This window comes from Perna viridis, chromosome 1, assembly GCF_037379345.1.
Source record: "Perna viridis isolate PV_CMFRI_1.1 ecotype Kerala chromosome 1, ASM3737934v1, whole genome shotgun sequence".
NCBI lineage: Eukaryota > Metazoa > Mollusca > Bivalvia > Mytilida > Mytilidae > Perna > Perna viridis.
In genome coordinates, this window is record NC_142445.1 from 29,878,639 (window position 1) to 29,896,575 (window position 17,937).

At 34.2% G+C, this 17,937-nt stretch overlaps 2 protein-coding genes across 2 annotated transcripts; both read right to left on the reverse strand.

The window, feature by feature from the left end:
• Positions 1-4,202: 4,202 nt before the first annotated feature.
• On the reverse strand, positions 4,203-6,047 carry LOC148628272 (uncharacterized). The gene is made up of 2 exons (XM_088585358.1): positions 5,579-6,047; positions 4,203-4,494 (listed from the first exon to the last, which is right to left on the reverse strand). Exons 1-2 carry the CDS (start codon positions 5,975-5,977, stop codon positions 4,219-4,221), a joined length of 675 nt encoding a protein of 224 aa, XP_088441484.1. The 5' UTR covers positions 5,978-6,047; the 3' UTR covers positions 4,203-4,218.
• A 3,186-nt stretch (positions 6,048-9,233) lies between these two features.
• LOC148628273 (perlucin-like) lies at positions 9,234-17,471 on the reverse strand. Its single transcript, XM_088585390.1, has 5 exons — positions 17,375-17,471; positions 13,821-13,890; positions 11,609-11,697; positions 10,704-10,791; positions 9,234-9,510 (listed from the first exon to the last, which is right to left on the reverse strand). Exons 2-5 carry the CDS (start codon positions 13,873-13,875, stop codon positions 9,284-9,286), a joined length of 459 nt encoding a protein of 152 aa, XP_088441516.1. The 5' UTR covers positions 13,876-13,890; positions 17,375-17,471; the 3' UTR covers positions 9,234-9,283.
• Between the last annotated feature and the right edge of the window lie 466 nt (positions 17,472-17,937).

The window sequence follows — 17,937 nt, forward strand, 5'->3', positions numbered from 1 at the left end:
AAGTGGTACCGCATTTTTTCGTGATACCATTGGAGAGCTGAGAAAATGATTAGATCTATATATGCATTTAGTTTATTCCTATGATGATTTAGACGCCCGAACAATAGAGTCAGAAAAAATCTTGATCTTTTGACCTAGTGGGGTTCAACGATACATGTAGGTTTGTACTGAAACAGAATCCGAATTCTTTGGCGACGAGTTGATTTGTAAACAGGAGGTATAAAGGTAATCAGGACCCAACACACCGCACACTCTCAGTCGACGACCGATCCCAGTACAGTCATGTGATTCACAGAATGTTATGGGTAGGTTTAATGAGAGTCCACTTTAATTAATTTAGAGTCGAATATCCATGGACAAGACTCTCACTCAACTATTTCAGACAACTGCCTAATTCATATTCATTCCCATGCCTCCCCATCCATAAAAGCATATTTGATAGTGTTATTACACATATACCATTAAAACTTAAAGAAATAATCTGGTCAGGAGAGTATGAAGACATGACCCTACTGTTGAAAGCAGGCAGAGACCTGCATGTAGCCCCTGACTCACAATTTGAAGGTGATTTGTCTATTAAGGGTGGTCAAGTTACAGTAACCCCCTCTAGATAAGACAGAATATCGAATATAGTTACATGCATTGTATATGGACCTCTGCATTTACTGTATTTATGGATATTATGCTAGAAAAGTATGAAAGTAAGGGACAAGAGTTCTTCAAATATTTGCAAAACATGTGTCTCATTCAGCAAACAATGACTTGTCTAGGTATACAGTTCAAAACAAAGTATCTCAACCACTGAACGAGGATGCTAGACCTCAACGAACATGCAAGAATTTTAATTTGGCTCCCAACAATAAATGCTCATACGGACAATCTTGTAAGTTTGCTCACAAACGTTTCAGGTGTTTTGGAGACCACCCATTGTCAACCTGTAAGAAGAGATGAGGATTTATATGCTCTTGGTGTGTCACCAATAAATGTTGATATGGTTGAAAAATATCTTATGCTTATCCAATCAAACATTTAGCAAATGAAATTATAAAGTTTGGTTTTAAATTGATTACTCTGGGCCTCGTCTGCCATTAATAAACAAAAACTCCAAAAGTGTTATTGAAAATGTACAATTTGTCAGAGTTTTGATTCATCTCCATTCCCAAATTTCAGAGTTTCTCCTATTTTCTTAACACCAAAAATGAATAGAGATTACCGCTTAATTCACAATCTCTCATATCCGCAAAGTAACTCTGTTAATGACTTTATTGATGAGCAGATGTGTTAAGTAAAATATGCAAGTATTGATGACCCTGTGTCAATGATCAAACGAATGGGTGTTGGAGGAAATCTTGCAAACACTGATATAAAAAATGCTTTCCGTTTATTGAGAGTTGCCCCTACTGACTTTGACCTATTAGGGTTCAGTTTTGAAGACCAATTTTATTTTGATCGTTGCTTACCACAGTGAGCTTCTATTAGCTGTTCACTCTGAGAAATTTTCCTCTACATTTCATTGGGCTACTGTTGATATGTCAAAAAACGAAAACATTCTCCATTACTTAGATGATTTTTATTTGGTGGTGAAGCCCATTCTAATGTATGTCAGATTACACTAGACAAAGTCAGAGATTTGTGTATGTCATGGGGCGTTTTCTTTAGCAGAAGACAAAACAGTAGAACCAACTGAGATTTTAATATTTAGGGGTCGAATTTGGTACAATAAATATGCAGATGCTACTGCCAGAAGACAAGCTGAACAATATCCGTCAGTCATTGCTTATGTTTATAAAGTCTAAAAAGTCACACTGAGAGAGTTTTAGTCCTTGATAGGCTCTTTAAATTTTGCTTGTCAGGTAATTGCTCTTAGTATAGCTTTTTGCAGACGATTGATTGACGTAACTTACCAAGCTAAGCTTCCACACCACAAAATTCGGGATTTCCTTTTTGGACAGTTACAATGGCATCACCGTCATGCTTGACGGTATATGGTTTTCTAATGGTATTATTGAGCTGTTCACTGACAGTGCAAGGAGGGAAGACAAAGGTTTCGGAATTTATTTGGAAAATGGGCTCAAAGCTGCTTGCCAAGGCAATGGTTTGATGATGGTATTTTATCGAATATTACATTTTTAGAGTTATTCCCAGTAGTAGTCGCTTTATCCATTTGAGGTTCTGACCTTAAAAACAAAAAAAATTGTCTTTAAAATTGACAATGAAGCAGATGTGACAGTTATAAACAAAAGTCGTCAAAATCAAAAAGAGTGATGAAAGTGAGAAAGCTTGTTTTCTGTACCCTGCAGTTTAATATTTTATTGAAAGCAGTTCACATAAGGGGCAAGCTTAATAATTTGGCTGATTTTTTATCACGTTGTTATTTTCAGCGGTTTCACCATCTATGCCTCACAGCAGATGCAGCGAAAACAGAAATACCAAACCATCTTTGAAAGATGTAGATACTGAATGTTTTAGTTGACAGATCCATGGCATCCAACACTTGGTAAACTTAGAACTCCGCCTTTGAAACCTTGAATTCATATCGCATATCAAATGGCCTCTCTAATACTTGGCCCGCCCCAGTGTCAGATTTGTTACAGTACAGTATTTTGCATTTCTTTCAATAAGAGGTTATGCCTTTTCCACAGTCAATATATAAGTGGAATCAGTACTGGTCTCCAAAAGCCTAAACAAAATACATTCGATTGAATTTTTGAATTCTATCTTTTAAATATGACTCATTAATTGTCTTAGAATTTTCTCTTATATTTTTGTTTATAATTGTGGTTTGCTGGTTCTAAAAATATTTGGTTTGTTGGTTCCTCTGTCATCCACTGGGCTGAAAAAAGCAGTAGCAAGAATTGGGGGATACAAACTTGGCCTTCAAAGACACGGATTAAAGGTCACTTGGCTTGGTGAAAAGAGTATGAGGTGGGCCCAATTTAGGAAAGTTATGGAGCAAAATCTAAGCCCTCCTCCAAATTAGTTACTTATACAGTTAGGATCTATTGATAGTCGTGCGTTTGCACAGAAATCTGTCGAGAGGCTTTATAGAGTTACGTAAAGGTCTATATTGACCAACTGACACTCAATGAAATCTTTCCGGACAAAGGAAAGCAGATTTCCGGATTTATATGAGGGTTTTTAGAAAATAATACAATCATTTTTAATTTTAGAGTCATAAAATGTAGTAGACACGTACATATGTACATGTTCACTACTGTTCGACATTGTTTCACTTGATTAAATCATAACTCCACGTATAGAACTGTATTTGATGCCATGGCATTTTGACTCTGATCCTTGTCCTACATTTCTGTGGCAAATTGGTAACAAAATAGCTATTGACAGTACGTGATGTCACACTAAAGAAAGGAAATGAAAACCAAATGGGGGAAATACTCTTACAACATTTTTGACCTCGCACCTGTATAACTATATCTCTAACGTTTGACCTGTCAACAACTTATGAAGAATGGACAAATCTTTAATCAATGTTAAACAAGTACCAAGTATCCAAAAAAAGGATAGCTGATGCAGTGAAATTTGTTCTTTTTTACTTATTCACTTCAATTTTCGATTAAGTTTTTTTCGAATGCCACTAATTTATTTGTATTTGGCCAATCGGGAAACAGAGTTGCGATTAGATTACTTGCGTTACCATGGAAGAGCGTCTTAAGGTCAAAGGGCAAGAAACGAAGCTATACCAACTGCGTCGGAAAAAAAAAACAACAAAAAACTGACCAATGAGTAGTAGGATTAATACCAGAGGGTAATAACAGAATAGCCGAACTGATGGTAAAACTTAAGGCAATTCAAAGTCCATTTAACAGATGGCAGTATCAGATTCCGGGAAATTTGAAACGCGAATAGCCGAAATGATGATAAAACTTAAGGCATTAGACAAAGGGGAGTTCAAAGTCCATTTAACAGATAGCAGTTATCAGATTCCGGGAAATTTGAAATGGCCGCAATGGACACGACCTTTGCGCAGACCGCATTTCCGATGAAAACCAACTTTGAGGCGTGGTAACCTTTAATTGATCCCGGAATATTGCAATTCAAACAGGTAGCATAAAAAGTTGATAAGCAGTAGTGATTAATATGTTTACATTTTTTTCCGAAGGTGTATTGATGATCAGCAAAAGTCTATCGGAACCAAACTATAGAACAATTTACAACAGAGAGAAAGATAAAAAAAAAAGATGAAGCATTGAAATAAATTTATTGTGTTGCACAATGAAGATACATTGCTGCATCTTTCAATGCTTCGTCAGTGTAATAGTGCAGAAGACGATCTTTCCATACCGCCCAGGTTTTAGCGTCTACAAGTTTTGGAATGGGTCTGTTTAAAAGGGTGATTGGTGTTCCGGTCTTGTAATGGTTAGCCACCCACCCAACGGCTGCTGTAATGCCATTGTTACCGACGTCTAAGAGGCAATTACAGACTTCCTGATGTGGAGGATTGGATTTTACAGTCTTCCATGCATTATTCAAAATCTGTAAAAGAATTTAGTGCACTCACTTAAGAAATATTATACATAAAGTATTTTCCCTTTGATAATATTTACTTCAATCTACTTATATATGAGTATGACTTTATATTTTTATCTACATATCCATTTAGTGCGTAATAGCATTTACGAAATATCCTACTAACTCTTGGTACAATGACCTGTGTGATGAAAAACCCTTAAAATGAATTACATGTACACTATGTATTATCTGATAATAACTAAACAAACAAATATTAAAAAAAACTAACGCAAAAGCAACAGAAGTCAACAGCTATAGTATTTGAAAACAACAAAACAACAAAACGAAACTGAAATGAAAATAATTAATATGCAGCCAGAAATGTAGGTATTCACTGTATTTATGTGAAATAAGCACTTAAGTAGCAATCCGGCTAAACATTATGCAAAATGTGATACATGGTTGGAAAGCCTACATATTTTTTATATTTGTTTAAAATCCTTAAGTAAACAGAAGAAAAAAACGTGTTTTCATAGAAACTTGTTCATAAGAGATATAAGTTAATATATAGAATGCACTGTAGAATTCAAAATAACGGGAGACAACTCTGTGAATGACACTAAAATACTGTAGAAACCGTTGGATTTTCAATGTGAATTATCTTGTATGAGCAGACAGAATAGAATGAATGATTATTCATTTCATCATATATACCCATAAAGCAACTTAATCAGAAAAATAAAAATGTATAGCTTTTTTTGGGGTGTATCACATATTACAGAATTTATATGATTCTTGTTAGAGTACTACTTAAAAAATCCCATATTTTATTAGTATATATGTTGCAATTGATGGGTATGCATATAACGGAACGCTAAAAATTGAAATCAGATGTCTAGTTAACATATATTGATTGAGGGTCGAGCCGTTGGAAGTCGCAAAGACTATAAATCTACAGACAGTACTATGTAATTATCGACAATGTTGAATTTGATGTCATCTCATTTTGAAACTCAAGAACTACGTGTGCATAATAAATTCCACAAGAAAAAAAAACATGCAATTTACGAACAACATCCATGTACATGACAATATATTTTGCACTTACCTTCATCCATAAGTCCCACATATGGAATGTGTGAGCAACTCGCTCTATGGCGGACCAGTTTGGCCCAAGTCCGTCATCATTAGAGCCAAGACTTGACAGAATTGAATCAAGAATGTTCATGGTGTCGGTCTCAAAGTCATGGCCGACGGGATTTGATGGAGCGTATGGTAAGACCTTATTGGGTTTGGTTAGATCGTGGTTAACAGTCGGTATATGGTTCATGGAGGTAGCTGAAGGATCGAACAACCTCAAGCCTTCCACAGAAAGTGAATGAATAGCATGAGCGATCGTTTCATTGAAATTGTCAGAAAGTCCCGATATTGGAAATAAATCCTTGCAAAATTCAGAAGGAGCTGCTTTGGCAAAGCCCATCGCAAGAAGTAGCACAAGCACATACATTTTGATGGTCGGTCTTCGCAAATTTATAATGATTATTTTAGTATCAGTGTTATAATATATAAACAAGGTATCTATCACTACTATGAACAAGATTGAGATAATTTGGCAGCTGTGACCTGACCAGACTGATTCAGAAGTCTTTTCCGACAACAGAGATAAGTAGAACGATAATAAGTATACCAGTGAAGGTAGAACGATACTATTTGAACTTTTGAAAAAATCACCCTTTTAAAACACCGACGGAGCTATAAACTGACTTTTTTCCAGTCATATCTCCATTTCCATACCTAAAATTGTGATCAAAGTCATATCATAACCGTCTCGATTCTTTGGTATTTTAGGCAGATGAAGTTTTGGGTCTAACTTCCCCCTTTTTCTGCGAATGGCACACAAATTTTAAAAGATCATAATATTTATATAAAAAGGTTTTCAAAAAATATAATGCAATTTTTTAAAAGTATAATAACGTTAGAGCCTGGAATTAATGAAACATTTTGGGTATCAGCACGATTTGTCCAATCACAGTGTCCGAAAGTATATACTTCAGTAAGGTACACAAAAGGCCAACCTAAAATAAAGAGAAATAGTACCGTTCTACCTATGAATATGTCAAAGAGACGACAACCCACCGAAATGAAAATGTTAGCCCAAGGCCACATTGGTCTTCAATTAACGACGAGGAAACCACCACACCACAAGACAGGCTTCAGCTGGCCACAAGACATAATTATACACAGTGTGGCGGATCCTCGGAAGACTCAGGTAACATAAAAATGAACTATATATGAGGTGAAAACAAAATAAGACATACAGAGGCCAGAAGTTTCTGACTTGGGACAGGCGAAAAAATGCGGCGGAGTTAAAGTACTGAACGTTAACTCTTATCAATGTGGTTTAATCTTCTGTATCCTATCCATTAAAACATGATTTTATATAAAAATGTAGTCCAGCGTTTATGTGTTTAAATCGTTCTATTGAGATTTGACACCTCTTCAACATTTGTTATACAAAATGTAGTAATCTATTATAGTATATAGTATATAGTATAGTATAATACTATTATAGCATAGGAAACTATGATATTTTCGATACTATGGTTTTACACTAGAATAGTATTACGGTTCTGTACAACTCAAGTCTAATAACGTTATAGATTATGGTAATGGTTAAGGTTCTCCCAAAGTCAAAATTGAGCACACAAATTTGTCATTATTCTCATATGCACTGTATACCTTCTGAAACGCATGTATACAATACCAATGTGCTGAGAGTGTGATATCGTAAAATGGTTGAGTTTGTATTTTTGGGTATAGTTTATCGTTGTAATCTGATTCCGACGATGTATACATCCAGAAAATGGCAAATTAAGGAAACTAAATTTAAACTTTCTTTTAAAACTAAACTTAACATTATTCAACTTAATCAACTTAAATCTTACACAATTAGAATTCATAATGAGTTACAATTTTCATATAAAATTGACAGAGGAGAATAATTTATTATTGATGTCTCTAAAATGCCTCCAAAAGAGTATTTAAATATATTTTTGTTACCAATATACATGTGTCTTGTTCCATTCAATGCTACCACATAGAAAAAAAAATCAATTTTCAAAAAGATATGATAAAAAATTTAAACATATTTTCAAGTTCCAATGCTCTAGTTGAAGTGAGCTTAGTTAAAGTTGATGATTGAGTTAGGTGAATTTTACTCTACTGCGATAGTTCATCGGACGCAATGCGAAAGTTTACATGCGTTTTACATATTAACATTTTACATGCGTTTTACATATTAACATTAACTATTTGTATTACTAACATGTACCAGAATGGTATATTAATTCATTGATTTTTTTTAGGTTTGGATTTTTTTGGGGGGTTTGATGATGTAATGTTTTTTTTTATTTTATAATGATATCAACTAAATAAGTGAATAGTACAGCTGTAAGAACATAACCCATGGTAAACTGGAGAAGCAACAAGAAAAAAATCAAAAACTGAAGTCTTTTAAAGTTATTTATCGTCAAATATTCTAAGCCACTGATTTTGGCTTGCTTTCATTCAGGTGAATTCGATGCCCTTCTAAACTGAACTCCCTATCAATCAGTGATTTTCTTATTTTCCCCATAAACACAGATTTTTATTGTAGTCGATTGTCTTGATATACATTCATGTTCTTTTTCATTTCACATCTTTTGGCATATCGTACATTTGTATCTTAGTCGTGTATGTATGCTAAATTTCTATGTAGTAATGCACTGGCAAGTAAGATGGTAGAGTTCCCACGTCCCATTTGACTTCAATCTTATATTTCAGAGTCGCAGTAGAAGTATTACCCAATATTGCAATGTTTTAGGCATTTAAAAGAAAACTTTACCTTCTTCAATAAAATAAAATATTTTTAAGCTTTTTAACTCCATAATATGTAAAAAACGACCAATTGTATGATAAAATATGTTACTCTAAAACACATCACAACTGGTACATAATCACAAGCTAACTACCGCTTTACATACTAATACCTCAACTGCGCTAAATTCGAAATGTATACTGGACACAACATACCAAGGTAAATATGACAACGAATCTGAAGACCCTATATATTGTCATTCAATTTGTATTTGAATGTGTTGCTATTTATGTATCAATGTAAAGCTGGAAAATGCTGAATCTGAAAGATTCTTACCTTATCATTGACTCAACTGAGTTCACTATTCCACTTTATGAGGTCAACTCATGCAACAATACCTCGTTTCGTTTGTGAACGGCGTAGTGTGCTTGATACAAGTAAATTTTTTCTTTCCTCAAACTGTGATACATCATATATATGGGAAGTGAGAATGATCATTTATTTAGGCTAACAATACAGAAGCTAGGAATTATAGTTAAAATGAAAAATTCTTCAGACGAATTTTTATATTACATGCATATTTCATGGCAAAATATGTAAACTTCTCACTTGAAATCCTGTTGGAGTCACCCTAGTGTTACATTGATAAAAAAGGATATTACATGTACACAAATATAAAATATTTCAATATCTTCTACATATTACTGGGTGGAGGACGTGAACAGTCTGCAAAAAAAAATCATTGATATTACTTAAAATGCATTCTTTCATAACAATCAAATTTTGAAATCAAGTTTCAAGTGTGTGATCAATCGAAACATCCAAGAATCCGTGATTATTTTTTCGGTGGGACAGTCAAACTCTGGACAGGGAAGCGTAAAATAAATAAATTCGTATGACAAGGACACTGGGTATGTACATTTATTCTTAAACCAATATTGAGTTACAGTTGTTGTGTTATTTCCTACAGACGAACTGCCGTTTACTTTCACAATTGTCATAATTCCATACTCCAAATGGCAACCGCCGCACAAAACCCATGGTAACGCAATGTTGATTTCCTCTTCCATTCTTTGGAATGCGTTTCTCCCACAGTTTGAAATTTTGCCTCTTCATGGTTGTTGCTTTCATCCAAATGTTTTCACCAAATAAGTCCGTCAAACCTATCCAATACATATCATTTCCTGTAAAAACAAAAAAAATCACTATCAATATAATTCGTTTGTTACCTATAAATAGTCTAAGTGAGCTTAGATAAAGTTGGTGGTTGAGTTAGGTGAATTTTACTCTACTACGATAGTTTATCTACTGCAATGCGAAAGTTTACATGCGTTTTACATATTAACATCACCATTAATCACTTTAATATGGGCATTGTCTGAAATTTCATAAGGACTGGTACTTAAATATTTTCCAAAATATGTATGCACAAGTCATAGAGTGAAACAGCTGCATTTTTAAAATGGCTTAGTTTTTAAAAAAAGTTTTTTAAAATTGTTTTTTTTCGCTGTTGCTAATATATTGTCACATTACTTAAACAGCTACAACACAAAAAATGAATCATGCACCCTATTAAAATCAGGTTTAACTCAGGCGTTTGTTCCTGGTAGAGCAAGGTCTTTCAAAGACACGCGGTGAAAGAAAAAACGTATGCAGAGGTCATTTGCTATATTTGAAGCAGTCTTCATATTGGTCAATGAGGATAGGACATTTAGGAATACTTATACAAAAACTACAAATTTCGGTACGCTGCATTCGGTTAAATTTGCTGCTGCTCATGTGTTTCAAGGAGTAACCTCTCATCACATGGTTAGCCACCCTAAGACGAAATATTTCAGTTGTTCAAGATTGTAAAATAAATTGTACACAAGAAGTATTTTTAGTCATCGAAAAGCCAATGAAACGATACAAGAAGCTAACTCCAGCACCGAGAGATTCCGCCATGAGTAATATAAGAATCGGAGACTCGGTGTTTTGGGGGATTCGAATTCTGTGCGACTGTAAGTTCAGTAAATAAATGTAATATATGATACACAGTTCGGGTCAGACAAGTTTCACTTTCGGGGTGGTGAATAAATACGAAAACAACCAGTAGTTGGTTGCATCGATCCAGTGGTTTCTAAATACAAATTTATCAATATTATAAATATTGCAGATTTCTGTATATTTTACAATGTCAAATTCTTAGGAAGTATAAAAAATTAAACAAACTTCTTATTCACGATCCTTATCTACATCCGTCCACGATCAAGCTGAAATTACATCATCTAACCTGTACACGATCGCTTTTCTCGCTATACAGTGTGACGGATATGGCAACTATGTACATGTAATTGATTTTAGATTATATGTTTTACCATGCTGAAAGGAGACTTACTTCGGCCACTTCCTAGTTCTCTCAATGCTAAGTATTCATTTTGGTTGTCTATTTCTACCAACATCCCTCCATAAACTCTGCAAAAACTCTAAAAAAAAAACAAAACAAAACAAAAGAAAAAAAACCCAAAAACATTATTGGATGTTATTCAAGTAATGTGATCAAAACCTTAGGCATAAAATTGTTGAAAAGTCCTTTTCGATATTTACGGAATGCAAGCCATTTTAAAATATGTTTTTTTTCAAAGGGACATAACCCACCAACATCCGACAAACTGGTTGTAAACATTTTTCTTAGAAACTTAAACTGTATTTTCACTTCGGTAAGTACCTGGATATTTAAAAAATATGCAAGTTCTTACCTTGGCTCAAATAAATTGAATAACTTAATTTGAAGTCTACTACTGTCCATTGATTTATAATACAGATAGCAGAGTTTTATCGAAGATTCCAATGTAATATACCTCATGGATGTTTTAGCCCAAATAAGGTACATGTAACAATCCATGTATAAGGTTTTGAAATTATAAAAAAATTAACACAGATGCAAAGTGCTGACATATACTGGTCTAGGAAAGAGGCAAAAAACAAGACAACTATTAATAAATTGTAAAGCATTTTTGTGCAAGTGGCGTAGAATATATTTCATTTTTTTCAGAATTTACTAAAATTCAAATGAGGCCTAAGAGTACCTGCGTTTCTCTTACCCCTACCCACCCGAATTTTTGTGCCTACCCTAAACTTTATGGTAGTTCTTTGACAAACATGACTATGTCTGAATGTGCCTACAACACAAACCAGTCGAAAACTTTATTAAAAAATGAAAGTTTTGCATGCCTGTCAACCCAAGTTTTTATAGTATGTTAGCGAAAACACATTCATTTATTTCATGGCCTTAAAACATACCAACGCCGTGAAAAAATCTGTTTTGAAACTGCTAAAATAATAGCATCGTCCTCTATTAAGATTCCATCCTTCGAAACAGGCATAATTTTCTGAAAACAGAAACATGACCGAATGAATGCAATGTTTTGTGCTATGATTGATATGATTTATTCCTTCTTATTGTACATGTATACGTTTGCATGTACTTTTAGAAAAGTGTAACCTAATACTGGAATTGCACCTGGTCAGGGGGTTCTTTTGGCTATCGTAAAATACCCTATTTTTTAAAACTTTTTTGACAATAGTTTTAGAGCGAAAATTATTAGTACGGACTAAGCCGTATCTACCGTACCGGGCACCATACCCCTATACTACATGTACATTATTACTTTGCTGACAGGTAAAGTGGTTTAAGTACACAGGTTCTGTCAAAGGGACTTTAATTCCCATCAGCATCGGCCAGATGGCATATGCATGTATAATGATGCATTCTACTTTCGTTGTAAAACCCGTAGGTACATGTCATGTAAAAAATATAATATTTGTTTGAGAATACACTTTGTAAACTTTTTGCCAGAAGTTAAATTGTTATTACAAGATCTTCCAGATTTCTGGAACTTTCATAGTCTAAATTTTACCGTTTGGTTGAATAATAGTTTTCTTTTTTAAGGACGTACATGTTGTACAACTATAGACCTGCAATTATAAGTCAACAGTACTTCGGAGACGTACAATACAGTAACAGATAGTTAGTAGGTAAATTCAAAATAGATAATACCATCAGCTGAGAAACGACTATCAGCCATTACAAGTACATGCACAAATATCTTTAATGTTTAAGATTTTAACTTTGCCAATCTTGTACAACAAAATAAGACAAATATTGTTTTGTAAAAACAAAGACCAAGTGGATGGCCTCAGCTTTTTTTTTCAAGAGCATATCTTTTATTTATTAAGTTTTCTACTCCAAGAAGACCATACACAATCAACAGAGGGTGTCGAAAGGGAATAGAGTTAGGAAAATTAAATCTACACACACAAAGGCGGATAAAATATTGCCCTAAAAGAATAGTAAACCACATCCCAATATCTATACAGGTATAGAAAAAAATGCTGTAAAAAACATGAACATCCAGTTAGCAGCAAGGCTAGACCAAATACTCGGTAGAATCTAATTCAATGTGCAACATCGATCACTCCAATATTAACTTTACTTTTACAAAAAACACTACACATAGGCAAAATACAAGATAATTGGCGTCACGCCAGTGAATGCCCAGTATTGAAAAAGGGTGACAAACCTGACCCAATAAACTAAAGACATATATCATTGACTTGTATCTGTTGTTACCTATTGGAGCATGTAATTACAAGTAACTTCAAGAAACACATTGAAGGTAACAATTCCCTTTGAATTTTAAGTTTGTTTTAAGGAATTATAGCCAAAATGAAACAAGAAGTAGTAATTTTAGGGCCGCTGAACACTCTGCACATGCATATAAAACTCTAATACGACCGAAATAAGAATATTGTTCAACCATTTGGGACCATTATCAAAAACAGCAAATAGTATCAATAGAAAGAAAAATCCCACTGACAGCCTGCATATGCATTCAAAGTGTAGTACGACCATAAATTAGAATATAATAATTGTTCAACAATTAGGGACTCTCAAGGAAAACAGCAAAAGCAGCCAGCTTCACTTGCAACCCGTATCACAACACAAGTTCAGTTACAGACATGCTTTCAACTTTAAATTGGAATCCTTTACAAGTCCGACGTTTAAGATATAGATTGGTTTTCTTCTATAAAATGATTCATAAAGTTGTAGCAGTACTAATATCAAAAGCAGGTAGTACATTTATAAGCACATTCAGACCTCAAAAGATTGCTGCAAATACTCTTTCTCCAATGCTCCCCCCTCCGACACACACAATTACACAATGGAATAAACTATCATGGCAGTACATATTAGCCAATACAGTAGAGGGACACAAGGCACTGGTCACAGAACCAGCCCTATCCCTGTCTTCTATCCGTAATCTACACCAAATAGTAATCAAATGTAAATAATTTTGGAATGCATAAATGTTTGGTTTCCGTCATCAATATAATCATTTTGTAATGCATATTAATAGACGCTCGGTTTATGATCTTCGACAACGAAAGAAGGCTTAACTGAAATAAAAGAAAGAAAAAATACACCCTAAGAGCTAATCTATTATACACATACCTTTTACTATACAAAGGAACAAGATAAACCCAACGAAAGCATGGCGCTTGTTCATCTTGATACGTGATTCCTGAAGGAAAAAAAAAACAAAAGAATTGACTGAATCGCCGTTTACATTTAATGCACTATATTTATGGAACAAACCACAATACATTGTTACGCTACATGTGTATACAGTAAACTACAAGTAATCAAGATGAAGGACAGAAACCAAACCTGGGGAACTGTTAAAAGGATTGCCGAAGACCGTCACCAATGGAGATCCTTTATCGCTTCACTACATGCCAGCAGGCATAACGGGCATTAAGTAATAGTCATCTTCTTCCGATGTAAACATATTTTGTTAATTGTATTTAGAATTATTATAAAAAAATGGTCAAAAACATGGTCACTCGTGATGAAATATTTAAGAAAAACTGCAAATAATTTCGTGCATTCGCCAATTTTAAATATTGTACAGTTTAACAGACGGATAATGTACTATTATTGACTGAACAGTTTCAAGACGTTGCCATTTGCTTTCTCGCCAGTTAAGGCTCCGTTAAAGTCAAAGTCTGAGACCTAACTAGACAAAATATACTAAGTTAAAATTACATGCATCAAATACGTACAATGTATATAATATTAACTGTTTGAGACTTAAGTTTTAGTGAAAACTTTCATATTTTATAATTATTGATGTTGGTATTTAGCTGGACTACATCATAAACTATCGCAAGATTTGAAGAAATTACAATAATTATTATAATTTTATGAAAATCAATATCCGTTTTCCCTACTTACCTTTCATACATTAAGGATCAGGAATATCTGAATATTGTAAGCTGTAGGTTTATTTGAAAAATAATTTCATGTTGTGTACACTTTTGTTTTTTTGTTTTTTTTTTTTTGGGGGGGGGGGTTTATGGAATTATAGTAGTTTAAAATATACTTTTCAAAACTTGGCACTTGATTTTGTTGAATAACACATCAAGATATGTATAGCAAAGTTTCAGAGCTATTATATTTAAGACATAGTCTAAAATGAATGATAACAATTCAACAAGGAATGTCCAATATATTGACTTTTTAACTACTGCAACCGTAAATATAAAATAAGAAGCCATGGACAGTTTTAACAGTGCAAAATATGACAGGAATCTAGAGAAAAGTTGTTCCATAATATGAGCCGGAAATAGCTCGGAATCATTGTTGGCTCGCTTTACTGAATGACACCGTTTTAGTAAGTACATGTATAAAGGAAGGAAAATTTTATTACACGTGCGTGTACAGGCGGGAGCTGGCCCTAAAACATACACAGGTACAGCGATATAGCTTGCTTCTATACACTGCAGTAATTAACATATTAAGTAAACTAGAGCGAAAACGAAACAGGTCAAACAGAGGCCAGAAATTCCCAACTTGGATTAGGCGCAAAAAATGCGGCGGGGTTAAAGTACTTGGCGCGACCACAACCATCCCCTTTTTTTAAAACTGGCCACTGTGGAAAAAATATTACACATGCCTAAAAATCAGTTCAATAATGTCTGATTCCTTTGTAAAAACAAAAACAAAGAAACTGAGCGTACGTTACACAAATGCAGATTTTTAAAGGGCCACTAGCACTTAACTGACATGTCAGCTCCAGATCAGTAAAATATAGATTCTCGTTCAGTCTCGAGTGGATTACAAAATTTCTCTACAACAGATAATTAAATTTAAGATTTCAACCCACAAACATCAGCATGTGGGTTAAATCTAAAAATTATCTATCGAGGGTGGATGAATCATGTATGAAGGAGAATATGTTTCTTCAATGAAATCTGTAGAGAATTCGGAAATGTAAAATTGCGGGAAACCTCTCTCAGAAATTTAATCACCACCCGATGGTTAAAAAGACACGTGCATTTGTATAATCGGCTCAGAATGGGATAAAGTTCTGGCCTCATCGTAGAGAGTAATTTTCAAAATCCTTTTTATTAGAAAACCTTTTTATTATAATTGCCATATATACATCATCTGAAATTCTTTAACACTAAGTAATTCTGGTGGTAATCACGGATACAAAAAATATACATTCTACGTACATGGTTGCTACTATCCTTTTAATTAAAAAAAACCCCGATTTCTGAGGTGTTTTTTTTTAAATTACATCTGAAGTCCCATTAAAGAAAACAATTCTTGACTTATAATTGCAGATCTAGATCTTAAATTAGCCCAAATTTCAACCGATCCTCTAGCACTCCCACTTTAATTAAAAATTTTAAATAATTGAAGATGTAGGCATCTTATATACATGTACATGTACGTTTAATCGTTCATACATTGCAAAGGTCGTGAAATTTGTAGAAGCCAAGACATCATTTAAAAAGTAGGACACATCCCGAATGGCATTATAAAACGATTAAATAGAAAAGGGAAAAGATATGGTAAAACGCAACAAATGCACCATCGTATAACTCTTATTAAAGAGTGATCAAAGAACCAAGATTCAAGCGGAAATACAGGGACAAAGACCAGACAGGGAAACCAGACTAGGCAAACAGACAGTAATACAAGTAAACAAAGAATATAGAATAACCAAAATAGTACGAACAAAGCAACAAAAGTAAATGAGCAACTCGGACTCTACTGAAAACTGGGAGCATCGACCAGGTACACTGGTAGGGTAAGCGTCCTCTGCTTTTGTAGAAACATCCACCGAGCTGCTCATAAAAAGTCAATTACGGGGTAGATGAAAGAGGAAAGAAATTTAAAACTGTGACACATTGAATACATCGGTTCTCATGGTGCAGGTGGATACACCGTAACGATCCTCGAGTTTATGATGACGACCATAAAACTTCTGTAGTGATGACTTCAATCTTGTAGCAACATAACTCTATTCTAGAAGCCTAATTGTAAGAAGTCTGTGTAGTCACGGCAAACACTGGCATAACGTATGAGTTGTGATATGAAAACTCCATGTTGCCACAGATGAAAGTAAAGTTGACAATACGGAATGAAAAGTCATCCATTTATCGTATACATGAAGTTTGCTCTATGGTTTCCTTTACAATCGATTGCAAAGTGTAGGCACAGCGGCTTGTTCCCACTATCAAATATGCAACCTCAGTACTGTAGTAAATAACATGAACATGCACTGGCGGTGAAATAAGAACATTTAAGTGTCAGCTTTCTAAAATTCAGGCAGTGGGTGTAACGTAGTATGAAAAAAAATTGTAATTTGACTATTTGCATCATCAAAATGAAGGAAAAATGATAAGATTTTCCAAATTTTGGTAAATTGAGTTTAATATTATTTCATTGAAATGTATTGAAAATGAACATTTCAATGGCAAATAACTCTGTCAAAACCTCATTTTACTAACATTCTATTGAAATTCTTTAACACTAATAAATTCTGAACAAATCCAGTGATACGGAAATCAAATGGTGGTCTTTCTAAAGATAAATCAGTCTTGGGTCAGATTAGTGTTTCTTTACATGTATAGCTGTTTCTGATTTTTCCCATTTTTTGCCTGATTCGTATTATGTTAAGACTTACATGTACACTTAAAGGAACATTTACTAACCTTGCAATACTGATCCGCTCCTGTTTAACGTCTAGCACACGAGTGAAGCTAGGTACCTCCACATGAAAGGTCGCGCTCGATTAGCTACTTTGCACGATTTCAGATACCGCCAAATCAAGTATAAAAATGGATAAGTCGCACTTGCTTTCCTTTTTTGCACGATTTCAGTTACAGCCAAATGTAGTATGAATATCCGGCCTGGATAGGTGGCGTTTGGTTGGGTTTGTTCATTAGGAAAGCTGTTTTTTTTTTCGTTTGTTTAAAAGATCATTTTAGAGACCCTAATATTTTGTGTTTTGCGACTATTTTCTAAATTCACTTAAATTATCCAATTGTAAGTTTGCATGCAGTATTTGATGCGCCCAAAACGAAAATTTAAATACATATGTAATTCAAGATAAAAAGTTGAACAACCTTATAAAACAAATACTTTGCTCCGACCAATACTGCCAGCCCCACCCTAAAAAAAGAATCAAATGTTCGTCCCCCAATAGAGGTATAGTTATCATCGAAAAAAAAACCTTCGTATGATCAATCCGACAGGGTACTAACTTTTCGACACC